The sequence below is a fragment of the Heteronotia binoei genome, chromosome 12, assembly GCF_032191835.1.
Source record: "Heteronotia binoei isolate CCM8104 ecotype False Entrance Well chromosome 12, APGP_CSIRO_Hbin_v1, whole genome shotgun sequence".
In the NCBI taxonomy this organism is placed as follows: Eukaryota; Metazoa; Chordata; class Lepidosauria; order Squamata; family Gekkonidae; genus Heteronotia; species Heteronotia binoei.
Window position 1 is genome coordinate 13,251,177 of NC_083234.1, and position 26,529 is coordinate 13,277,705.

At 48.2% G+C, this 26,529-nt stretch overlaps 1 protein-coding gene across 1 annotated transcript in view; it reads left to right on the plus strand.

Moving 5' to 3' along the window:
* The window catches only part of GRIK4 (glutamate ionotropic receptor kainate type subunit 4), a 901,771-nt gene that overhangs the window by 818,520 nt on the left and 56,722 nt on the right, over nucleotides 1-26,529 (plus strand). Inside the window, 1 exon segment of the mRNA XM_060251811.1 lies at nucleotides 25,127-25,240. Coding sequence (XP_060107794.1) covers nucleotides 25,127-25,240 — 114 coding nt within the window.

Here is a 26,529-nt window from a genome sequence, read left to right on the forward strand (position 1 = left end):
GTTAAGCGCGCAGACTCTTGTTTGGGAGAACCGAGCTCGATTCTCCACCCCTCCACTTGCAGCTGTTGAAATCGCCTTGGGTCAGCCATAGCTCTTGTAGGAGTTGTCCTTGAAAGGGCAGCTGTTGTAAGAGCTCTCTCAGCCCCACAGGGTGTCTGTTGTGGGGGATGAAAGGTAAAGGAGATTTTTGACTGCTCTGAGACTCTGAGATTCAGAGTAGAGGGCGGGATACAATCCAATATCTTCTTCTTCAAGAGCCTGCCTCAGGGGTCCTAAATGAGCCAAGCCTGTCTAAGAAGTACTCGTGGGAGAAGGAGGAGGAGGAGATGAAGACGATGATGGATTTATACCCCGCCCTCCACTCCTCAGAATCTCAGAGTGGCTCAAAAGCTGCCTTCCATAGGAACTGTCCAAGGTCCTGCAGAACCCAATATTGCCGTGATCCTGGCAAACTTTCGTTTTCAGTCAGTCCCTCTCTAGACTTGCAAACAAACAAGCTGATCACAAGGCATGGTGTGGATCACGTGGGACTGAGCTCTTTATGTATTTAAAAAATGAACACTTTCTGGTGAAAAATAAAGGAACAAAGCCACATTGGAGCAACAAAGGCTTTGGCCTGCAGTGACAAGGCTGGCCAGAGAGAAAGACAGGCTACCTGAAATCTTCATGGCTTCTCACTCACTGTTTTAGCTTGCACTTTTCCTGAAACCAGCAGGTACCATCTAACCTAGGCAGCAACTGGATTTCCCAAGCAGTGCGACAGCATTTCCATTATCCAGATCTAGTTCTAAACGAAGATCATGGCATCCGGCACCATCAAACCTTGGCAAATAGAAGGGGAAGACCTGGAAGTAATGACAGAGTTCACATTTCTGGGATCCAAGATCACTGCAGATGGCGACTGTAGCCATGAAATTAAAAGACGTTTGCTCCTTGGGAGGACAGCCATGGTGAACCTGGGCAGTATAATAAAAAGTAGAGACATCACCCTGCCAACAAAAGTCCGTATAGTCAAAGCGATGGTATTCCCAGTTGTAACATATGGCTGTGAGAGCTGGACCATAAGGAAGGCTGAGTGCAGAAGAATAGATGCTTTCGAGCTGTGGTGCTGGAGAAGAATCTCGAGAGCCCCTTGGACTGCAAGAAGATCAAATCAATCAGTCCTAAGGGAAATCAACCCAGACTGTTCACTGGAAGGTCAGATGCTGAAGCTGAAGCTCAGATACTTTGGCCACCAAAGGAGAAGGGAGCACTCCCTGGAGAAGACCCTGATGCTGGGAAAGACAGAAGGCAACAGAAGAAGGGGGCGGCAAATGATGAGATGGCTGGGCAGCTTTACTGATGTAACTAACATGAATTTGAGCAGACTTTGGAGGATGGTGGAAGACAGGAGGGCCTGGCGTGACTTGGTCCGTGGGGTCGCAAAGAGTCGGACTCGACTGTGCGACTGAACAACAGTTCTATTAGCTGCTCTTTGGTCCCAAGTTTCTGGCTGTGCTCAGCAATGTCTCTTCCTCGCAACATCCGGCAAGGATGCGTTAGCAGGGAACCCCCTTGGTGCTCTGCCTCTCAATAATCCAAGGATGCTTTGAAAGAGATTCTTCAGGAAGCAGTTACCAAAGGAGCCCAATTTACCTATTGCCCGTCACTCATCTTCAGAAGAGAGGAAAACAGACTGAGAAGTGGCTTTGTCAAATGCCATGTAACTTAATTAGCTGGCGCGCAAACCGGCTGCCTTTGGAACAAATGACCCTCCGCTGCATCACGGCTGTTATTTATTGCTTATTGCTGCAATAACGACCAGACTGGAGATGCTTCAGTCGGAGGGGAAAGGGCCCCGTTGCGATTGGCAGTATACCGAGATACCGTTCTGATTCCCTGTAACAGAACTAATAATCTAGGTTAATAGCGAGGTACAAGGGGGACAGAGAAGAAGCTGGGATTGGGGAAGGGGTGGGGGGGGGAGAGACGAGGTGATGAAAATACAAGCCCGCTTTCATGTACTCTCGCTCTGCGCTTTGCCACTTGTCTCGTTATTGTCAACTGGGTACGGTACGGTGGGCTCCGCACCCGTCTGTTGGCTGATCTGTTTAAAATTCATGGCAAAGCGAAAAATAGAAACCATATGAATTTTTATAAACTGAGCCGAGGAGGGTGAGGGACTAGGGATAGCTTTAGGTGCTGCAGAGCCCTAGGCAAAGCATTAAGCTTCTCCAAACATAGCCTGAGCTCGGGATCCCTGAAAAGGCCTGTGGACGTTTTTGCTTCCTCTACTCCCGGTGCCAAAGTGATGCCAGCCTTGCCCTTTTGTGCATCTTCATCTGCCCATCCCTGCTGTCTTTAATGATGATGGGAACTGCTATGGTCCTACGGCGACCATTATGGCTTCATACCTGTTGCTCTAATATCATCTAAAGAAGATGATGATTTATTTATTTATTTATTTATTACTTTGCATTTATATCCCGCCCTCTCCGCATATTGGATTTATACCCTACCCTTCACTCTGAATCTCAGAGCAGCTTACAATCTCCCTTACCTTCCTCCCCCACAACAGACACTCTGTGGGGTAGGTGGGGCTGAGAGAGCTCTCCCAAAAGCTACCCTTTCAAGGACAGCTCTGCAAGAGCTATGGCTGACCCAAGGCCATTCCAGCAGCTGCAAGTGGAGTGGGGAATCGAACCCGGTTCTCCAAGATAAGAGTCCGTACGCTTAACCACTACACCAAACTGGCTCTCTTTATGTTGCTTCCTTGGACCTCATTCTAGTACCCTTCCTCTTCCTCGCTCCACAGTCTTCATCTTTAAGGGAGAGGCAGTGGCTCAGTGGAAGAGCATCTGTGTGGCATGCAGAAGGCCCCAAGTCCAATCTCTGGCATCTCCAGTTAAAGGATATGGCAGTAGGTGATGGGAAAGACCTCTGTCTGGAGAGCAGCTGCCAGTCTGAATAGACGATACTGAGCTTTATGGACTGAGGGTCTGATTTTGTATAAGGCAGTATCATGTCATCTTTGCTGCCAGTTCTTAGGAATATCAAGACCCTTCTAGGAAGACACAGTCCCTTCTGGGTAGCATTACAGTGGAAGCACCGCCTCCGCCACCTGCCATCCTAAATGTTGCTAAGTCGCAACCAGGGCTTTTTATAGTCGTAGGAATTCCATTGCATATTAGGCCACACACCCCTGATGTAGCCAATCCTCCTGGAGCTTACAGCAGGCCCTGTAAGAAGAGCCCTGTATCCTCCAGTAGGATTGGCTACATCAGGGGTGTGTGGCCTAATATGCAAAGGAGTTCCTGCTTAAAAAAAGCCCTGCTCTCAACCAACTCCTGGAAGCCCCGTGAAGTTCTACCTCAGCAGTTTTTCAAGGCAAGAGATGAGCAGAGCTTGTTTGCCATTGCTTTCCTCTGCACAGCCATCCCAGTCTTCCTCGGTTGTTATCAAGGAAGCACTAAGTACTTGGTGGTCACAAGGTACCAACCCTGCTTAGCTTCCCAGCTCTGAAAGCATCAGGCTAGTCTGACCTGAACTGGATAGCCCACGCTAGCCTGTTCTCATCAGATCTAAACAAGGTCAGCCCTGGTGGTACTTGGATGAGAGAGCACCAAGGAAACCAGGGTCATGACATACAGGCAGGGGATAGCAAATCAAAGGGTGTTAATCGAAGGGTGATTGACACATGGAATTCACTGCCACAAGAGGTGGTGGCAGCTACAAGCATAGACAGCTTCAAGAGGGGATTGGATAAACATACGGAGCAGAGGTCCCTCAGTGGCTATTGGCCACAAGGAATAGATGGAACTCTCTGTCTGGGGAAGTGGCGCTCTGTATTCATGGTGCTTGGGGGCAAGAGTGGGAGGGCTTCTGGAGTTCTGGCCCCACTGATGGACCTCCTGATGGCACGTGGTTTTTTTGGCCACTGTGTGACACAGAGTGTTGATGGGCCACTGGCCTGATCCAACATGACTTCTTTTATTTTCTAATGTCTGGGGCAAGTGATGCTCTGCATTCTTGGTGCATGGGGGGGGGGGGTACAGTGTGAGGGCTTCTAGTGTCCTAGCCCCACTGGTGGACCTGATGGCACCTGGGGTTTTTTTGCCACTGTGTGTTGGACTGGATGGGCCACTGGCCTGATCCAACAGGGCTTCTCTTCTGTTATTATGTGACCCAGAGTGTTGGACTGGATGGGCCATTGGCCTGATCCAACAGGGCTTCTCTTCTCTTCTGTTCTTATGTGACACACAGTGTTGGACTGGATGGGCCACTGGCCTGATCCAACAGGGCTTCTCTTCTGTTCTTATGTGACCCAGAGTGTTGGACTGGATGGGCCATTGGCCTGATCCAACAGGGCTTCTCTTCTGTTCTTATGTGACACACAGTGTTGGACTGGATGGGCCATTGTCCTGATCCAACAGGGCTTCTCTTCTGTTCTTATGTGACTCAGAGTGTTGGACTGGATGGGCCACTGGCCTGATCCAACAGGGCTTCTCTTCTGTTCTTATGTGACACACAGTGTTGGACTGGATGGGCCACTGGCCTGATCCAACAGGGCTTCTCTTCTGTTCTTATGTGACTCAGAGTGTTGGACTGGATGGGCCACTGGCCTGATCCAACAGGGCTTCTCTTCTGTTCTTATGTGACACACAGTGTTGGACTGGATGGGCCACTGGCCTGATCCAACAGGGCTTCTCTTCTGTTCTTATGTGACTCAGAGTGTTGGACTGGATGGGCCACTGGCCTGATCCAACACGGCTTATGTTCCTATATTCAAAACACCTCTGAACATCTCTCACCTTCAAAGGCCCATGGGGCTGCCATAAATCAACTGTGACTGGATGGCAAAAAAAAAAAAAAAAAGGTATTAGGGCTGCCACTATGCCATCCAAGGCAGCCACCGACTGGAAAGAGGGATCCAAGCAGGACCGATGGCCTTTCAAAAGTCACATCCAACAAAAATCCGGGAGACACCTAGCTGTAGGCTGGCACTGCCTCTCAGACTGTGCTTGCTTCATTGCCTTAAGTGTGAACCCTTTCTCTTGACAGCCCAAATTCCAGCTATGGGAAAAAGTTGTGAGCCCTGTGTCAAAGCGCTTGCAAGGAACGGCTGGGTGGGGGCGATAAGGGTTGATTGGCACAGAGCAGGAAATAGTACCGTTAATGAACACTGGAGTTGCGGCAGATTTTTCAAAATCAAGTAGAATCGGCAAATTAAAATTCTAAAAATATATCTGATTAAAATTACCCTCAAAATGATGCCAGTAAATAGATAAGTGCCAAAGTATTTTAAAAAGTGTTCTGAAGAAGAGCCAGTGCAGCTAATCAAATGCCTGAAATGATGCCAGTTTGGTGCAGTGGTGAAATGTGCGGACTCTTATCTGGGAGAACCGGGTTTGATTCCCCACTCCTCCACTTGCACCTGCTGGAATGGCCTTGGGTCAGCCATAGCTCTGGCAGAGGTTGTCCTTGAAAGGGCAGCTGCTGTGAGAGCTCTCTCAGCCCCACCCACCTCACAGGGTGTCTGTTGTGGGGGGAGAAGATATAGGAGATTGTAAGCCGCTCTGAGTCTCTGATTCAGAGAGAAGGGTGGGGTGTAAATCTGCAATTCTTCTTCTTCTTCTGAATGCCGCAGCCTTAGAATGCCTCATCCCAAGCCAGGGAGAGAAACGTGCACAGAAGAGCAAGGTTTCCTTTGTGGGTGACCTTCCTTGACTTTCTAATTTGCGTGAAAGAAGGATAATTGGACAGCAGAAAGTGAAGGACCCTGCATCCAGAAACCTAACTAGACTTGTGTATGTGTTGATGCCTGCTGGTTCAACCATTTCGGAATACTAAATGACCGGTTGGAGGAGATGAATGCATTCTCTTCTGCCCCCGCCCTGCATCCAACAAACAACTGGCACAATCCAAGGTCTAAGAACATAAGAAAAGCCATGTTGGATCAGGCCAATGGCCCATCCAGTCCAACACTCTGTGTCACACAGTGGCCAAAAAAAAAATTTTTATACACACACACATATAAGAAGTGAGCAGAGGCTCACGAATGCTCACAAAGTCTTTAAGGTGCTACTGGATTCTTGCTCTTTTCTACTAAGAAAGCTCTTTTCTACTTTTCTACTACTGAGAGCCATGTGTTGCCAGACATATCACACAAACCAACAAAAGAGGAAGCCATGTACAAGAACCTGCAACGCAGCAGCAAAAGCTCACGGCTGAGTACTGCAAAAACTTATATATTTATAAGTATTAAATATATAAGTATTTGCAGTATTCAGCCGTGAGCTTTTGCTGTTGCATTTCAGACATATCGCACAGCAGCAGATGCAAGGAATTGTTGACCATCCCCCTCCCCCTTCCCCGTTGTATTGCATCTCTTACCTTTTATCCAAGGGACTCAGGGCACATGTCTTCAGATACAGAAGCACTGTAGCACTATAGAAGTATCCTTGCACACAGAAGTTTATACCTTGAATAAAACTTTTTTTAAAGGTGCCATTGCACTCAAGCTGTATAAGCCACTCATTAAGTTTGAGGTAGTGGTTAAGTGCACAGATTCTTTCATTCCCCACTCCTCCACAAGCAGCTGCTGGAATGGCCTTGGGTCAGCCATCGCTCTCGCAGGAGCTGTCCTTGAAAGGGCAGCTTCTGGGAGAGCTTTCTCAGCCCCACTGACCTCACAGGGTGTCTGTTGTGGGGGAGGAAGGTAAAGGAGATTGTGAGCTGCTCTGAGACTTTGAGATTCAGAGTGAAGGGTGGGATATAAACCCAACATCATCTTCAGAGTAAGGATTCATGGCCAAATGAGGATCCAAAGTTCAGTCCCAGCAACATTCCCTATCCCCAGTACTAAGTCTGAAGCAGTGATTTGACCTGTCAGAGTTCTTGTATTTTTCATTTTTATGATGAAAGCAACTTGGAGGAGGTATTTTTGGATGACTGCATTGTGGAGGGGGGGGGTTAACTCTCACCCTTCACCATGTTGCTGTCCCAGTTGGAGACCACCCTTATGCATTTTGAACCATGAGTTGGGTCATTCTGGGAGCTTTATGGTTTCCAGGTGCATAAGAGAACATAAGAGAAGCCATGTTGGATCAGGCTAATGGCCCATCCGTCCAACACTCTGTCACATAAGAACATAAGAGAAGCCCTGTTGGATCAGGCCAATGGCCCATCCAGTCCAACACTCTGTGTCACATAAGAACAGAAGAGAAGCCATGTTGGATCAGGCCAATGGCCCATCCAGTCCAACATTCTGTGTCACATAAGAACATAAGAGAAGCCCTGTTGGATCAGGCCAGTGGCCCATCCAGACCAACACTCTGTGTCACATAAGAGCATAAGAGAAGCCATGTTGGATCAGGCCAATGGCCCATCCAGTCCAACATTCTGTGTCACATAAGAACATAAGAGAAGCCATGTTGGATCAGGCCAATGGCCCCTCCAGTCCAACACTCTGTCACACAGTGATCCTGTTACAACTCAAGCATCCTTGCTCTTAGGAGGGCCAGAATCCTCTCAAAACTCAGGACTCAGGGAGCGTCTTGCTTGTGAGCGTGCCGCCCTCCTCCGATCCCTGAGGTCCTGACGGAGGCGGTCACGCACACGAGCCACCCGAGAGGGCGAGGCAGGGGGGCTGGGATCTTCTTCAGCAGGAGGCAGGGGTACTGGTGCAGGTGGCAGGGGTACAGTTTCCTCGGAAGACTCGTCTTCCTCTGCAGGGTCCCCAGCACCCATGACAAAAGTCAGGGAGTCCAGAAACCAAAGTCAAGCCGGAGTGGATGCTAGAACGTCAAGGAGATGACTAGTTGCTTCCACAAAGCCTCCTCCCAAAGCCTACAGCTATATAGCCCTCTGCTGGCTGTTGCCCATTTGGGCTAATTGCTGGCTCAGAGAAGCAGCCAGGATCCTGTTACAACTCAAGCATCCTTGCTCTTAGAAGGGCCAGAATCCTCTCAAAACTCAGGGAGCGTCTTGCTTGTGAGCATGCCGCCCTCCTCCGATCCCTGAGGTCCTGACGGAGGCGGTCACGCACACGAGCCACCCGAGAGGGTGAGGCAGGGGGGCTTGGATCTTCTCCAGCAGGAGGCAGGGGCACTGGTGCAGGTGGCAGGGACACAGTTTCTCCTGCAGGCTCAACTTCCTCTGCAGGGTCCCCAGCACCCATGACAATGGCCATCTGACAGCAATGAAGATCCTGCGAATTTAGGGGGAGGTGTTTGTGAGTATCCTGCATTGTGCAGGGGGTTGGACTAGATGGCCCTAGAGGTCCCTTCCAACTCTATGATTCTATGAATAGTGGAAATGTCTCTTTACGGGTATGCCTTGCTGGAAAATAATAAGCATTTGTCATCAAAATTGACATCGTTCTGCAAATGCTATCGATTTCAAGTGGTCTGTGCTTTGCACTGAGTGGAAAAACGTCCTCTGTGAAAAATTACGGCCCACTTTGCCATTGATAAAATTATTAGCCAATGTAATATTAGGCATGGCTTGATCTCTGTGGAACTTCTGTCAAAGTTCAACACCAAACAAATGAACACATGGACCTGCCTTACGCTGCTTCAGACCCCTGCGGCATCCAGACCAGTATTGCCCACTCTTATTGGCAGCAGCTCTCCAGGGTCTCAGGCAGAATTCTTTCCCTATTGAGATATTTGGGAAATATAGCAGCTTTACTCAATCATAGAAGAGTGATACTGAGTGCGGTAAATAAATCTCCCAAAAAGTATATTGCAAGAAACTTACATTTATTCAAGTAGATTCAGTTCGCATTCAGGTTACTGTCAAAGGAGAGAGAGAAGCCTAATCTGAAGAAGAAGAAGAAGACTGAAGATTTATACCCCACCCTTGTCTCTGAATCAGAGACTCAAAGTGACTTACAATCTCCTATATCTTCTTCCCCCACCCTGTGAGGTAGGTGGGGCTGAGAGAGCTCTCCCAGAAGCTTTCAAGGACAACCCTTGTGAAAGCCATGGCTAACCCAAGGCCATTCTAGCAGCTGCAAGTGAAGTGGGGAATGAAACCCGGTTCTCCCAGATAAGAGTCTGCACACTTAACCACTACCCCAAACTAAAGAGTAGTTTCCCTATCAAAACTGGCATGATGTGCTTGGGAGTATGAGGGCATTGTATTTGCTGGAGAGACCTGCAGAGGTGTCTCCATGGAAGGCCGTGTGAGGATTGTGAGACGACTAAGGGAGACAGAGGAGGAGAGAGAGGGCAGAGGGCAGTTCCTAAGGGGGGCACAGTGGGAGGGCTTCTAATGCCCTGGCCCCACTGATAGACCTCCTGGTGGCACCTGGGCTTTTTGGCCCTGTATGACACAGTGTTGGACTGGATGGGCCATTGGCCTAATCCAACATGGCTTCTCTTATATTCTTATGTTCATCCTGTTCGAGATAACCTATACACACTTAAGAGTGATGTAGCACCCCATCCCCCAATACCCAGAAAAGCTGAATAACTAACTCCAGCATTTCCATCACCTACTGCCTGGTCTTTTCAACTGAAGATGCTACAGATTGAACCTGGGACCTCTTGCATACCAAACAGAAGCTCTTCCACAAAGTCACAGCCCCTTCCGCCTTCTCGAGAAGGTGGGAAAGGAAGTTCTGCTAGACAAAGCAACAGCGTAGCCAAAGATCACCCATCCTAAGCATGTCCTTTAAAAATATCTCACGCTCCCCAGGCAGTGGGAAATGACAAGGGCACCTTTACCATTTTTAGCATTCCTTCAGTGAATGGCAGAGGAGACTTCCGATATCTTCATAACATTTACAAGCAGAGCGTTGTGAAAGTAAACAGGCACTCTTACAGCAGGGGGGGGCATCAAGTCATGGCTGACTTATGGTGACCCCTGTGGGGTTTTCAAGGCAAGAGACATTCAGAGGTGGCTTGCCATTGGCTGTCTCCACGTTGTGACCATAGTATTCCTTGGAGGCCTCCCTTCATAATTTGAGCCATGGCTGACCCTACTTAGCCTCTAACAAGATCAGGTGGGGAGTGGGGGGAGGAGAAAATTGGATTTATACCCTCCCTTTTACTCAGAGTCTCAGAGCAGTTTACAATCTCCTTTCCTTCCTCTCTCCACAACAGATACTCTGTGAGGTAGATGGGGCTGGAAGAGCTCTCAGAGAACTGCTCTTGAGAGAAAGCCGTCCAGATCTCGGCTGTTCAGAGATCACCAACAGTCCATTTCATAAATGGTTGTTTATTGGCCCATCATAAGACCATAAGAGAAGCCATGTTGGATCAGGCCAATGGCCCATCCAGTCCAACACTCTGTGTCACATAAGAACAGAAGAGAAGCCATGTTGGATCAGGCCAATGGCCCATCCAGTCCAACACTCTGTGTCACATAAGAACATAAGAGAAGCCCTGTTGGATCAGGCCAATGGCCCATCCAGTCCAACACTCTGTGTCACATAAGAACATCAGAGAAGCCATGTTGGATCAGGCCAATGGCCCATCCAGTCCAACACTCTGTGTCACACAGTGGCCAAAAAATTATATATATATACATACATACATACATATACACACTGTGGCTAATAGCCACTGATGGACCTCTGCTCCATATTTTTATCTAACCCCTTCTTGAAGCTGGCTATGCTTGTAGCCGCCACCACCTCCTGTGGCAGTGAATTCCACATGTTAATCACCCTTTGGGTGAAGAAGTACCTCCTTTTATCCGTTCTAACCCGACTGCTCAGCAATTTCATTGAATGCCCACGAGTTCTTGTATTGTGAGAAAGGGAGAAAAGGACTTCTTTCTCTACCTTCTCCATCCCATGCATCATCTTGTAAACCTCTATCATGTCACCCCGCAGTCGACGTTTCTCCAAGCTAAAGAGCCCCAAGCGTTTTAACCTTTCTTCATAGGGAAAGTGTTCCAAACCTGTAATCATTCTAGTTGCCCTTTTCTGCACTTTTTCCAATGCTATAATATCCTTTTGGAGGTGCGATGACCAAAATTGCACACAGTACTCCAAATGAGACCGCACCATCGATTTATACAGGGGCATTATGATACCGGCTGATTTGTTTTCAATTCCCTTCCTAATAATACCCAGCATGGCATTGGCATGATAGCTGAGTGTAGGCAGGACAGACTGGCGCGGCAGGCTTTTTGGCCCTTTATATAGATTTACTACAAGCCATTTACAATTTCAAAGGAAAGCGGGAAGCAGCAATCCCTCCCCCCAAGATGTTCCCAGGGCCCCTTCTGCTCCTAATCTGGAGGAGTGACTTTGGTTTCCCTTCATAACCCCTCAGACCAGAGTGAAAGAATTTGATAACTGTCGCAGAGATAGGTGCAGCAAAAGCAGGGAGGCAGAAGTGAAAGCAGTTGAGAAACATGTTTAAAAAACGGCAAGGCACTTGACGAAAGCTCTATGGGAACTGTGGCTGTTCCAAGGTCACCCAGCTAGCTGCATGTGGAGGAGTAAGGAATCAAACTCAGTTCTCCTAGATCAGAGTCCACGCACTTAACCGCTATGCCAAATTGGCTCTCAGGCTAGAAACTTTCTGCTCTCGTTCTCTCTATGGCTGTCTTTGTTTCCTTGTTTCTAATTTCAAACTTATTGGGTTGGGGGGTTTCTGTCAGACACATCATCTGAGTAATGTCTATCCCTTGCCAGTAAGTTGCCCATTTGGAGGACCATTTGAAGTGATTAAGAAACATTAACATCTTTTTTGTTGGGGCCCTGACCGTTCATTTACAGCGATCGAGGCCAGCCAAACAACAATGGGATCAAATGAGATGAATCGGACGCATTGCAGGACAAATTACAAGAATGAAGAAGTCCGACGCGTCGCCTCTCAGGAAATTATAGCGTGCATGAAAGACAGTGATGAAATCTGAAATACCATACTTTATTAAATCCAAATGCAGTCTTCACTGCTTAAAATTTGCTTTGAGACTAGAGTCGGGTCATAATGCAATTCCCTGCCTTTAACAGAGCCTCAGATCTAGAGTTAGCTGTTGTGAATCTCACGTATTCCAGGCTGAGTAGTAATTGCACAGACAGAAGGAGGATCCAATTTTATAGGATCAGAGATCAATCGATGACTAGCCGGGAGTCACCTGACAGTGACTCAACCCACCTTTTGAACAGCACCTTTTCCTAAGGCTCGCTTTTGCTCTTCCAGTAGCAATTTCTACCTTTACACCATGAAGCCTACAGGGTGGCACCGTAACCAGGGAAACCACATGGTAAGTCTCATAGGCTTGGCTTTGAACCTTAGGATGATTGGCAAACACTTTCTGCCTTGCATTTGAAACGTGAGAGAAACACCCGTCGTGCGCTAAGGAAGGAGAAAATAACAGTGAAGCGTTCTTCCTTAAGCAAGAACCTCAACAACCTGTGGCATAATCAATTTATCCAGCGCAACAAACTTTGCCAGGATAACAAAAAAGGCTCACCATGATCTTTTTTTTTCTTCTAGCAAAGCTGGCTTTTAATTACACCACCGCGTTTTCTGCAGAACTCGGCAAGCCGCTGATTTCCAGGAATTTGCTTCTGCTTTTTAGTTCTGTGTGCATAAATAGAACCAAAACAGAATCCAGAGGGGAGATGAAAAAGACATTGTATTTATATTCTGCCCTCCACTTAAGTGTCTCAGAGTGGCTCGCAATCTCCTTTATCTTTCTCCCCCACAACAAACACCCTGTGAAGTGGGTGGGGCTGAGAGGGCTCTCACGGCAGCTGCCCTTTCAAGGACAACCTCTGCAGAGCTATAGCTGACCCAAGGCCATTCCAACAGGTGCAAGTGGAGGAGTGGGGAATTAAACCCGGTTCTCCCAAATAAGAGTTTGCACACTTCACCACTACACCAAACTGGCAAGATGGGCAAGAAGGCATTAGCATAAGTTGCTTCCTAATGCAGCGACCAGCTCCAGAATACTTCAGCTGGAGTCGACGCGATTGAAGTTCAGAGCCCAGACCTTGGAAACTTCTGAGCACCTTCTCGTGTATGAGCATTTGATCTGGCAGGTGGTAGAAGTGCGTAATCTCTTAATAAGCATAAGGAGTCTTTTATCCATGTTTAGTTTATCTAGCTTAATCCAGAGGAGGTCCCTGTCAACTGAATCAAATGCGCCTTTTAAATCTAAAAAAGCAACAAGTAATTTCTGGTTATTATGCACAGTGTTGACTAGATGGGATAGGGTAATGCAGTGGTCTAAAGTGGTCTTCCCTTTGCAGAAGCCCAACTGTTCAGGGCCTAGAATTTTTCCCTGCAACATCCAGAGATTGAGCTTGACTAATAGATGTTATCACAAAAAAAAAGAGAAACAATTATATTAAAACTCAATGGGAAGAGCTATACCATGCTACTACCTTAAAAAAATTCTAAAAAGTTCTGGGCCATAGTCTCAGGTGCATTCCGGGCCAATGACCCATCTATGTCTGCCATTTCCTCTTATGTTTGGTTTCAACACTTCTCAGTTCTGTTCCATCAAGATCTGATTTGTGCTGAACCATCTGATTTTTCTCTAGCCGATTTACCTGACTGGCCTCCTGTCCCTCCGGAGGAAATAAAAGAATTAATTACACAACTGAAATTAGGAAAGACTCCTGGCCCGGATGCCATTTCCTCCGAAATCTTAAAATTAGACCCAGACTGGTGGGCTTCTCCCCTTGCATCTCTGTTTACAACTGTAGATCGAACTGGCATAATTCCCTTGGCATGGTTGAATGCAATAGTGGCCCGCTATACAAAAAAGGTGATCACGCTTACCCTTTCAATTACAGGCCGATTAGCCTACTCTCCATCATTGGCAAGCTTCTCAGGTACGGTGCTCTCTTCCATCTCGTTAATTGTGATTTGCGGATGAAGGGGCGGCTATGGAACGCAAGGAACCCGGAAGACGTGGGGGAGGGGCTTTCAGATCCTTGCCTGACTACTTTTCTGGGGAAAGGGAAGTGCCGCTTGAAAATAATTACCGATTCCATCTTATGCATTCCTCTTTGTTCCCGCTGAGTACATCTGTCAGCGAAACGGGGAGCTGTAACAACGTAACAGCTGTGCATTTTCACTTCAGCACACTTTGGCCGTGATTTTTCAGAAGGGGGGGGACGTCACTGTGCCAGTTTATCGTGGTTTCCAGTGCCCCAATTCCATCTCATGAAATGGCTCCAACCCTTTCCTGGGTAAATTGGACAGCCCCCGTCATCCGGAGCCCGAGAACAGAAGTAGGACAACTTGGGATCCTAACGTTCACTGTAATGAGAGTCAGAAGGAGCTGTATCAGAGGAATCTAAACGTCGCCATCCAGGAGAGACGGTGCTTGGTTCTTGGCACCTGCTGAGCCTTAAGCCGCATATCTCTTCCAGTTGCCCAGACATTTCCGTTCTCATCACAACTCTCAGTAGGGAGGGTGGCTAGCATTCAAACAGCAGGTTTAATCAGATCTTTGATCCCACCAGGGAAAAGTATGACCAAGAAAAGGTGGGAGAGGGAATGTTACGCAGGCTGTCTTTGCAAAGCGTAGCCTGCAATGATGACTTTTTTGTTGTTGTTCTCCACTTATCTGTTGTCTGTTGTCTGACATGAACATCAGATGTTTGAGGAAGGAAGGAAGGAAGGAAGGAAGGAAGGAAGGAAGGAAGGAAGGAAGGAAGGAAGGAAGGAAGGAAGGAAGGAAGGAAGGAAGGAAGGGAGGGAGGGAGGGAGGGAGGGAGGGAGGGAGCCAGTTTGGTGTAGTGGTTAAGTGTGCGGACTCTTATCTGGGAGAACCGGGTTTGATTCCCCACCCCTCCACTTGCACCTGCTGGAATGGCCTTGGGTCAGCCATAGCTCTTGCAGATCTGTCCTTCTGAGAGCCAGTTTGGTGTAGTGGTTTAGTGTGCGGACTCTTATCTGGGAGAACCGGGTTTGATTCCCCACCCCTCCACTTGCACCTGCTGGAATGGCCTTGGGTCAGCCATAGCTCTTGCAGATCTGTCCTTCTGAGAGCCAGTTTGGTGTAGTGGTTAAGTGTGTGGACTCTTATCTGGGAGAACCGGGTTTGATTCCCCACTCCTCCACTTGCAGCTGCTGGAATGGCCTTGGGTCAGCCATAGCTCTTGCAGAGCTGTCCTTGTGAGAGCTAGTTTGGTGTCGTGGTTAAGTGTGCGGACTCTTATTTGGGAGAACCGGGTTTGATTCCCCACTCCTCCACTTGCACCTGCTGGAATGGCCTTGGGTCAGCTATAGCTATTGCAGGAGTTGTCCTTTAAAGGGCAGTCCCACCCACCTCACAGGGTGTCTGTTGTGGGAGAGGAAGGTAAAGGAGATTGTGAGCCGCTCAGACTCTTCGGAGTGGAGGGCGGGATATAAATCCAATATCTTCTTCTTTTGTTATCTGTCCAGTAGGAATATTCACTTCATTAACTAGGAAACCCACAAAATTGGTGTCAGTCAAGGCCTGCCTGCAGACAGAAGCACTTGGGTAGCCAAAAGCCTTTTCATTTTATGCCAGTTCTTACGTGCATGTTTTTTGTTTTTCCATCAAGTTGTAGCTGCCTAATGGTGACCCCGTAAGGTTTTCAAGGAAAGAGAGGTGGTCTGCCATTGCATCCCTGGACTTCCCTGGTGGTCTCCCATCCAAATACTGACCAGGGCTGACCCTGCTTAGCTTCTGAGATTGGACTAGCCTAGGCCATCCAAGTCAGGGCAGTTATGGTCTATTCGAGGGGTGGCCAAACTTGCTTAACACTAGTACCACATAGAATAACCATCAGGTCCTTGAGAGTCATAAGACATGAACATCAGATGTTTGAGGAAGGAAAGAAGGACAGATGGTGGCTCAGTGGTAGAGCATCTGCTTGGTAAGCAGAAGGTCCCAGATTCAATCCCCTGCATCTCCAGCTAAAAAGGCAAGTAGGTGTGATAAACCTCAGCTTGAGACCCTGGAGAGCCGCTGCCAGTCTGAGTAGACAAGACTGACTTTGATGGACAAGGGTCTGATTCAGTATACGGCAGCTTCATATGTTCAAAATAGATGGGAGAGGGAGGAAGGAGGAGAGGTGGAAAGAAAGCAACATTAAATGCATTCTCCAAGCTGTTGGCTGGCTTGGCTTGGAAAAGTGTTTAAAAGAGAGAAATGCCTTCTCCAAGCTGGCCAACAGGGTGGTGGGGGCTTCGAGAACCACAAAATATGTGCGAAAGAGTCACATGTGGCTCCCGAGCCACGTTTTGGTCATCCCTGGACTATACTTAAAACAGAACACATTCAGAATGCTTAATGTGCAGCATAAAGAGTTCAACAAGCATCTGTCTTTCCTTCTAACCTGTTTACCTAAAAGGAAGATCAGGTTTTCACACACACACACACACAAATGTGCCATCAAGAAAAAAGGAGGCTGTCTTAAATTTGCTTGCAAGTTACAGTTATGTGAAATAATAACAAATCCTTACTTGAATGGCCCAAACTAGACTGATCTCATGAGATCTCAGAAGCTTAGCAGGGTCATCCCCAGTTAGTATTTGGATGGGAGACCACTAAGGAAGTCCAGGCTGGATGGCCACCTGACAGCAATGAAGATCCTGTGAATTTAGGGGAAGGTGTTTGTGAGTTTCCTGCATTGTGCAGGGGGTTGGACTAGATGACCCTTGAGGTCCCTTCTATGATTCTATGAGGGTCTCTGCACAGAGGCCAGCAGTGGCGAACCACCACTGAATATCTCTTGCCTTGAAAACACCACAGTGGGTTGCCATAAGTTGGCTGCAAGTAGACTGTACTTTCCACTACCACTACCAGGGGTGGAATTCTAGCAGGAGCTCCTTTGCATATTAGGCCACGCACCCCTGAGGTAGCCAATCCTCCAAAAGCTTACCAAAAAGAGCCTTGTAAGCTCCAGGAGGATTGGCTACATCAGGGGTGTGTGGCCTAATATACAAATAAGCTCCTGCTAGAATTCCACCCCTGACCACTACAATAACAACAACGCTTGTGCATAACCTTTTTACAGTGGGATCATTTTACATGTAGGATTGTCTTCCTTTTGGGTAATACAGTAATTAACGCCATTATTACATCCTCTGGAGAGAGGCAGCAGGCATGTCTTTTTGATTGCCCTCCTCTAAGGCGTGCCCGCAACATGAGACACCTGCCAACGTGGCATAACAACAAAGAACTCTGCTTCTGAGATGCGCATCTTGAACGACACGGGCCCTCTAAGCAAGAGCAATGCCTACTGTGATCCTCACACTTCTCTTTCTGAGCACGGGTGGGACTTAGGAGAGTGTCGTCCCGCACTTTAGCCTCCAAGGAAATAATCTTTCCCACCCTGCCAGGTGTTTAGGTTAGTTTGGTTTCTGTTGCCTTGGCACAAAGCACCTGAACAGCTGAAGAGGCAGGCGCAAAACACGGCCCCTGGGGGTGACACGGAGTGCAGCAGGAATCTCGTCTAGCGGGTCTTCTCTCGCCAAGGCTGCCATCTCCGACTGTTGTCAAAGACCATTCATCTCCATTAGAGTCGGAACCAGCTTCATCTGCCCACGATAGCAGAACCCTCCTCTGGGATGCCGTCCTCCCGTTTTCACTTCCAGTCTGTTTAATTGCCAAGTTTGTGGGATTCGGCTTTGGCCTCCACGGTTAATAACGGCCCCGCCGGATCTTCCGAGCACGCACGCTGAACTGGAGACGGCGTTGGCGCTTAACGACAGCCAAGCAGGGTCATGCTTTTAATTTCAGACAGCAGTCTGTCAGGGGAGCCTCCGATGCAGGGAGCGTTTTCTTCTCATTCCAGCCACCTTCTGCCTAGAGACAAGCACAGAGATTGATGCTACTTAGCTGTGCTTTCCGTTTCTCGAAAATTCCCCCTCGGCTTTATTGTTCGTTAAAAAATACGTTCGTGGACCGAAACCCTGAACCGATAAATAAAAAATTCATATGTACATAGCAGCCCACAAGTCGGGACAGATGGACACATTTCAGCAACTCCCCCCGCTAGACCTGCTGACCTTTCCGAGCCACTTTTGCCAAAGCTTAGCAGAAGCCATGGCAGATTCTCCTGCTCAGAATAGCTGCCCCTTCACTCCAGATCCCCAGGCCCTACAAGCAGCCAGTGTGCGCAAGCCAACCCGCTGCAGACTTCTCCTCTCCCAGACAGCTCTTAGGTTAACTTCCAGGGCCATTTTGAATCTGTTCTGTGCACAGCAAGAAGAAAAAAATAAGTTGCTGTGCAGATGTCAATCTCCAGCCATTGATCGTTCTGCAGATATGGGCGAGGTGTCAAATTAAAGCACCGGATATATAGATTAGCCAAAAATAGGACATTTGCATACTCAACAGACAGACAAAATCTGAGGTCAGGGTGACAGGCGATCGCTTTGGTAAAGCAGGCCGACAGGAGGGAGCCAAGTGCGGCTTGAATTCTTGAATTCCTTCTGCTTCCGCTCGTGCCCTCTGCCAAACGGATCTCTGCTTCGGTTTGAATCCCTCCCAATGCAAATCTGCGGGAACGTGCTTAAATTTGGCAGGTCCACCCGTAATGAACAGCTGCAGTTGAATCAGTCAGAGCCAAGAGCCCTGCCGCCGTTCGTGTGCTCGATTCCACTCGTGTGCTTCCTTAATGAATTTTGCTCCATTTGCAAAGCACGCCGACCCAAATCTCAGCTGATGGGAAGTCTAGCAAACCCTGTCATGAGCCAGTTTGATGTAGTGGTAAAGTACACGGACTCTTATCTGGGAGAACCGGGTTTGATTCCCCACTCCCCCACTTGCAGCTGCTGGAATGACCTTGGGTCAGCCATAGCTCTTGTAGGAGTTGTCCTTGAAAGGGCAACTGCTGTGAGATCTCTCTCAGCCCCACCCACCTTATAGGTTGTCTGTTGTGGGGAGGGGAGGTAAAAGGAGATTGTGACCACTCTGAGACTCTGAGATTCAGAGTATGGGGCGGGATATAAATCCAATTTCTTCTTCTTCATTGTAATGTACTCAGTGACGAGACGTGCGGAAGGCAACATACTTTATTAGAAGGTACATCACAGACGGGGCAACGCGGGCCGGGACCCGCTTTATATACATTCGGCCCGGAACAGCCCTCCAGCTGGCCAGTCCAATCCTGGCCAGTCAAACTTCCCGCCACTGGTCTTGATTGGCGGAGTCTTTTCCCGCGCTGCGCAGAGCGACCAAGGGACTTCCCCTGGTCGCCTCTGCTGCACGGCCGTGCGGTGCTTTAGTTAAGCCCAAGACACTACATTCATCATCATCATCAGTGCCTTGTACTGATCTGCTCCAACCAAGGATACGGTCTCCTGTTCTAAACACTAATGCGGACACTGTGACCCTGCCGAAGAACATCGTTCCTCACCCAGCGAAGACAAATTTGGGTCTTTGACTTTTGTGTGCAGGGAGAGGAATGGAAGGGCATTTCTTTGTGCGGGGCCATTGTGTGTGCGTGGATGCTTATGGTTCAATGTCACCAAAACGGATGCTTAAAAACAATAGTTCCTTTAATCTCCCGCCACAGATGAGCTGCCTTTCAGAATTCTTATGATATGTCTGCTCAGTACACAGGGGCTAAGAAGGATTTAATGCGACGCCCGGACTCAGCAGCCTTGGAGGGAAGCCTTTCCGGACGTTAGGGGGAAGGGCCGCCGTTCTCTTTCTCCAGCGAAACCGTTTCCTGCTTGAGAATGAAGGATAACAAGAAAATGACTTTGCATCAGTTTTGATCCAAGATGAAGATTCCAGGAGGAGGGGTTAAGCTAGGGGCTGCCTTCATGATTCGAGGACCCCGGGCAGAAGACCAGGATGGAGCCCCAGAGCGGCTGCTGTCACCACTGTCCTGTCCCCTCCTCTCACCTGAGTCATCCCAAGCTCAAGCAAGGATTTCCCCACCACCACCCTGCAAAGCAGGGATATGGAGGGTGCAGGCAAGCATGGCCACTGCCTGCTCTTCCTTTTCTTTCTCCCTCTGTTGTGGATGTGGGGCTGTAGCTGGCTGGGGACCCCACAGTCTGGAGCTTGGGGCACCTGTATAAATCGATGGTGCGGCCTCATTGGGAATACTGTGTACATTTCTGGTCACCGCGCCTCAAAAAAGATATTATAGCATTGGAAAAGGTGCAGAAAAGGGCAACTAGAAGGATTCAAGGGTTGGAACATTTTCCCTATGAAGAAAGGTTAAAACGCTTGGGGCTCTTTAGCTTGGAGAAACGTCGACTGTGGGGGTGACATGATCGAGGTTTACAAGATTAGGCATGGGATAGAGAAGGTGGAGAAAGAAGTGCTTTTCTCCCTTTCTCACAAATGAGAATTTGTGGGCATTTAATGAAATTGCTAAGCAGTCGGGTTAGAGCAGATAAAAGGAAATACTTCTGCACCCAAAGGGTGATTAACGTGTGGAATTCACTGCCACAAGAGATGGTGGCGGCTACAAGCACAGACAGCTTCAAGAGGGGATTGGATAAACATATGAAGCAGAGGTCCATCAGTGGCTATTAGCCACAGTGTATTGTTGGAACTCTCTGTCTGGGGCAGTGATGCTCTGTATTCTTGGTGCTTGGGAGGGCTTCTGGAAATCTGGCCCCACTGGTGGACCTCCTGATGACACTTGGTTTTTTTGGCCACTGTGTGACACAAAGTGTTGGACTGGATGGGCCATTGGCCTGATCCAACATGTCTTCTCTTATATTCTTATGCCCCAGATAACGGGTGTCTAAGACCTTCCCTGGGTGCCACAGATGGAATACATCTTGGCAAGTCCAAGGAAGTCATTCAGGTTTCTTGATGGTTATTCACAGGGCTTTTTTTGTAGCAGGAACTCCTTTGCATATAAGGCCACAACCCCCTGATGTAGCCAATCCTCCTGGAGCTTACAGGAGACCCTGTACTAAGAGCCCTGTAAGCTTTTAGAAGATTGGCTACATCAGGGGTGTGGTCTAATATGCAAAGGAGTTCCTGCTACAAAAAAAAGCCCTGGTTATGCAGAATGTCATCCTTTAAAAAAGAAAAAACTGTTGGGGGGTATGTCCCTCTGGCTTGTTGGGAAGGGGGATACAGAATGCCCCGATATAAAATTAAAGACCAAATAATGGTAAGAGCATCAGGTTTGTTGGGTTGTTCCTTTGTGCACAGGTTTTCTCTTCTCTTCCGCCCAAGCTGCCTTTGTCCTCTTTCAAAAGCCAAAAATCCCAGGCGGCTTCTGTCGCTGCCTCCACTTCAGAAGTATCTTGAATAGAAGCTGAAGTTTTGACTGGCCTGAATGTATAAATATTGTCGCTGCCTTGACCCCTATGTTGGCCTGGCATACTGCTTATCATTCTTATACTTCTTATTTTACTTTGTTTCCAAGAGGGGCAATAAAGGAGATATCCCCGCAAGCCGACGCTTTTGTTTTCTCTCCTACGGCTCCACCTGCTTTTTATAGCTTCTTTCTCCAAATGCCATTTATAACTGGGGGGTTTTTTGCAGACCGCTGTCGGAATGGGATGGATTCATTCTTTTTATAGCAGTCTTGCAATGGCGGTAGGATCTGGTCCCAGGCACAGCAAAGATGCTATGTAACATTTCTGTCGGGCTGCATTTACAGCTCCGGTTATGAATCCCGGGTGATAAATCCCTCCTTTTATGGTCTCGATCAGCCTCTCTCCAGCAAGGAGTTCACGCAACTCGGGGCCGTAAAGGCGAAGTTGGCTTCTTTACAAGCCATTCTCTGAAAAGCTACAGCTGCTGCGTACCTTGCACGTGATCCTGAGGTGCGCACGAAAGAGAGGGAGGGAGAGAGAGATGGCATGATGTTATTCAGCTTTTTTTAAAAAAAAAAAAAAGAAAGCAATTCAAAGTCATTAGAAGAGAGCGACGGTAATAAAAGCATATTTAAAATTAAGATCCTTATCCATGTTACATGATTATTAAATTGGAAAGAGGTTTTTTTTTTTTAAGATTTAATTTGCATTGCCGTCGTCAACAGCTCTTATTTCTCATCACGAGTACAATGTCTCCACCTCCCTTGGCGGGTGAGCTGAGGGGCGGGTACATCTCGTTTATCTGGGGATGCTTCAGGGGTGTCCTTTGCACTTCCTTAGCAATCTTCTTTTATCTTTTGGGATCCTGGGAATAGGTTTTACCCATCGAACAAAAGCGTTGTTTGAGAATAAAGCAGCCCCACTAACTCACACCAAAGGCCAGGCCTTGAATTCAGCAGGAGCTCACAGGAGCACAGCTCTGAACCTTTCTGAGGGTTCCCCCTCCTCCTCCCCACCTACCTTGTCCATTGAATAGGAGGTGCAGCTGCATAACAATCCCTGGATTAGGAGAACGGGCAGCCAGCCAGCCACCAGGGGCTTTGCCATGCCCCCAGCAGCCCTCATTAACCCCTGGAGAAGACCGTGCCACTCTTTCTCCGCTTCTTATGTGATTTTGGGTGGTGGGTGGCTTACTGGCCTTTTGACTGGGGAGGGGCAGCCCAGGAGAGCGAGGCCTGCTTGGCCTGGCTAGATCTCTAGCCAGCCCAAGCAGGCCTCACTTGCCCGGGGCTCTCCTTTCTTGCGTCGGGTTGCTTTTGGCTGGGAGGGGGCAGCATATGCTAAAGAGTTATGCTAATGAGTTCCACCACCTATTTTTCTACAAAATGACCCCTGCCAAAAGGCCCACATATTACGCATATGAAGCTGCTTATAGAATCATAGGGTTGGAAGGGATCTCCAGTGTCTAGTCTAACCCCCTGCACAAGGCAGGAAATTCACAAATGCCTCCCCCTAAATTCAAAATCTACAGGATCCGCATTGCTGTCAGATGGGCCATCTAGCCTCTGTTTAAAAACCTCCAAGGAAGGAGAGCCCACCAGCTCCCAAGCTGCCTTATATTGCAGCTTCTCTGCTTTGGAAAAGGTTGGGTGACAGGTGATACCTGAGAACCCTGGAGCATGGTGGCAGGTCAGAGTAGACAAGACTGACCTTGAGAAACTGAGGGTCTGACTCAGCAGAAGGCAGAATGTGTAGGATCCTTTGGAAGTTTGAAGAGATAACAGCTGAGACCCTGAAGGAGAGAGCATGACTCAGCAGTTGAGCACGTCCCACCTTGCATATAGACCAGGGATGGTCAAACTTGCTTAACATAAGTGCCACACAGAATAAATGTCACATGTCTGAGAGCCATAAGACATGATTGTCAGTTGTTTGAGGGAAGGAAGGAAGGAAGGAAGGAAGGAAGGAAGGAAGGAAGGAAGGAAGGAAGGAAGGAAGGAAGGAAGGAAGGAAGGAAGGAAGGAAGGAAAATAGATGGAGGGCGATGGAGGGAGAGGTAAAAAGAAAGCAACTTTAACTGTAAATGCATTCCCCGAGCTGTTGTCTGGCTTGGAGAAGTGATTTAAAGAAACAAATGCCTTCTCTAGTAGGCCAGTGGGGTGGGGTGCTTTCCTTCTCCAAGCCAATCTACAGGGCAGTGGGAGCTTCAAGAGCCGCACAATATGTGTGAAACAGCCACATGTGGCTCCCGAGTCACAGTTTGTCCACCCCTGATATAGATGGTCCCAGGTTCAGTTTCTGGCTAAGTGGTGAGAAAGACCCTAACAACTGCTGCATGTTGCGGGGAACCACGTTGGGCTGGGTCGCTGACCAGACTGACTTGACATTGGGCCACTTCATGAGTTCCAGTAAACTGCAACCTTCCATTCAGATCTCATCCAGGAACTCATTGGATGGCCTTGGGAATCTTCCCCTCTCAGCCTAAACCCCCCACTCTATATGATTGCATGGTGGGGGACAATGTCTCCTTTCAGTCTGTTGCAAGCAGGGCTCATTTTGTAGCAAGAGCTCCTTTGCCTATTAGGCCACACACCCCTGATGTAGCCAGTCCTCCAAGAGCTTACAAGGCTCTTCTGACAGGGCCTACTGTAAGCTCCAGGAGGATTGGCTACATCAGGGGGTGTGGCCTCATGTGCAAAGTTGCTCCTGCTACAACATGAGCCCCGGTTGCAAGGAATTGCTTTGAACGCTTGCTATTCATTATTATGTGTTACATTTATGAATTGCCCAATCCCCGCTACTGCAGGGCTCTTGGCAATATACAACATAGGATAAAACATCAAAGTCATAAAAACAAGTTATACAAATTAGAACCCAACAGTTCCTCCGTAGTGACTCGCCCTGTTGGCAACATTATCATCACAAGCCTGGTGCATGATGGGGGAACCTGGGACCAGATCCTTGCTGCGCAACTAAGTTCACTGCACGGCTTTGAGGAAGTTCCTCTCTCTCAGGGGAATGTCCCTCACCCAGTTCCCGAGAGGCTAAAAAATGTGGGTCTCAGGCTCCGTGAGGAAGAGTGAGATGGAATGTAAAACTTGTGGCTATTTCTGCATATGTGTATTCATTTGGCAATGGCTGCCGGTGGTAAACCGGATTTGCTACAGGGTGCTGGTTATTACCTTTAAAGCCTTATATGGCTGAGGACCTGCCTACCTTAGGGACCGTCTCTCCCCCCATGTTCCTCAGAGGGTGCTTAGATCTGGAATGCAAAACTTACTATCAATTCCCCGGGCAGAAGGAGGCAAGACTGAAATCAACCAGAGAAAGAGCCTTCTCAGTCGCTGTCCCCCCATTGGTGGAACCAACTGCCTGAGGCGGGACCTTGCCCAGTTCCGCAAGGCCAGCTAGCTTTAACTGAGCCTGTCGAGATATAAGATCTAACAGGAATTTTAAGAACATGGAATGCCACCTGTAACTCAATGGAAATTAGCACCAAATTGTTTAAATTGTTTTAACTTAATGTTTATCTAAATTGTTTTATTGTGATTTATTGTGTATTGTGAGCCGCCCTGAGCCTGCGGGGGTGGGGGGGCAGGATGAATAAACTAAACTAAACTATGAGAAAAGTATACACCGGGGTGGCCAATGGTAGCTCTCCAGATGTTTTTTTTTGCCTACAACTCCCATCAGCCCCAGCCAGCTTGGCCAATGGCTGGGGCTGATGGGAGTTGTAGGCAAAAAAAACATTTGGAGAGCTACCGTTGGCCACCCCTGGTAGACACTTTGGAAAACCGTCTTCCTCCAAACCATCTTGCTAAGTTAAACCGCCGAGGAAGGAGCCCCGTAGGGACTTGTTCCCCTTCACGTGGTCCCACCCTGCATTCCATCCCAGGCTCACCTAAGAAAAGATCTTGAGAGCTTTTGTGTCCCTTTGTTTTATTTTATTTTAGAAAGCTGATTTGGCAGTGGCCGGACTGACGATTACCGCTGAGCGGGAGAAGGTGATTGATTTCTCAAAGCCGTTCATGACTCTGGGGATCAGCATTCTCTACCGAGTTCACATGGTAAGAGGCATCATTTATGTCAGGGGTCCCCAACATGGACGCCAGGGCACCTGCCACCACCTCTCCTGGCACCCTGCAAGTGATTTTAGGAAGTGGGTAGGGCTAAGTGGGGCTTTTTCCCAGCAGAGCTTTTGATTGGCTGTGAAGATTAAAGGTATCCTGTTCAACAAAGCATCTGCCTGAAATGTTGAAGAGTTACTATGAAGAGTTGTATATAACCTCAATCCCTGATGTTTTGTGATTGGTTGGCCTCACCTCCTGTGGCAGCCATTTTTGTTGTCAGCCCTATTTCCTGGGGTGGCCATTTTGTGCCCACTGCCCTTTGTCAGGATTCCAAAGACACCCACATGTGCACAAATGTTGGGGACTCCTTCCTTATGTCTTTAAAATGTTTGCATGCTAATGTTTGCTGAGAACCAGAAGGCAGTAAGGACAGATTCATGAGAACATTTCCCCCTCCCGCCCTTCAGGTTGAAACACAATTGGCAGACATCTAATTCCACTTATTCCTCATGGCCGCCACGTTGCATGTTCTAGGTCAGTCAGTCTCTCTGGCAACTTGGAGGCTTCTTTTCCATGGAGACGGAGTTGAAGGCATTGTCGGAAGCCTGGTCGACAAGGAAACTATGTATTCAACTGCGATGATCCTATCTTTCTCACCACTTGCAGTGACACAAGGCAGCTAGTAGACGACATTAAAAGGGGTATAACAACTCCACACAGGCAGCTTTGGGTGGGAGGGGGGAGGAATCACCTTCGAACATAATTTTCTGTGGCCCCGGAAGGTAGGACCAGAACCAATGGGTTGAAATTAAATCAAAAGAGTTTCCGACTCAACATCAGGAAGAACTTCCTGACCGTTAGAGCTATTCCTCAGTGGAACAGGCTTCCTCGGGAGGTGGTGGGCTCTCCTTCCTTGGAGGTTTTTCAACAGAGGCTAGATGGCCATCTGACAGCAATAAAGATCCTTTGAATTTAGGGGGAGGTATTTGTGAGTTCCCTGCATTGTGCAGGGGGTTGAACTAGATGACCCTAGAGGTCCCTTCCAACTCTATGATTCTATGATCATGCACATGTACAGCTTGCCACCGGTGTCTCAGTTTATGTTGAAGGCCCTTCTAAATAAGATGACCTTTTACTGGTATTTAAAACTGAGCTGGAGAATGGGCCCTTCTGGGAGACCATTGCAAAGAACTGGGACTGCTACCATAAAAGAATGTGTGAGAATGAATAGATTTAAGAGAGGCTTCCAGTTACGGTTGCCAGCCTCCAGGTGTTGGCTGGAGAGG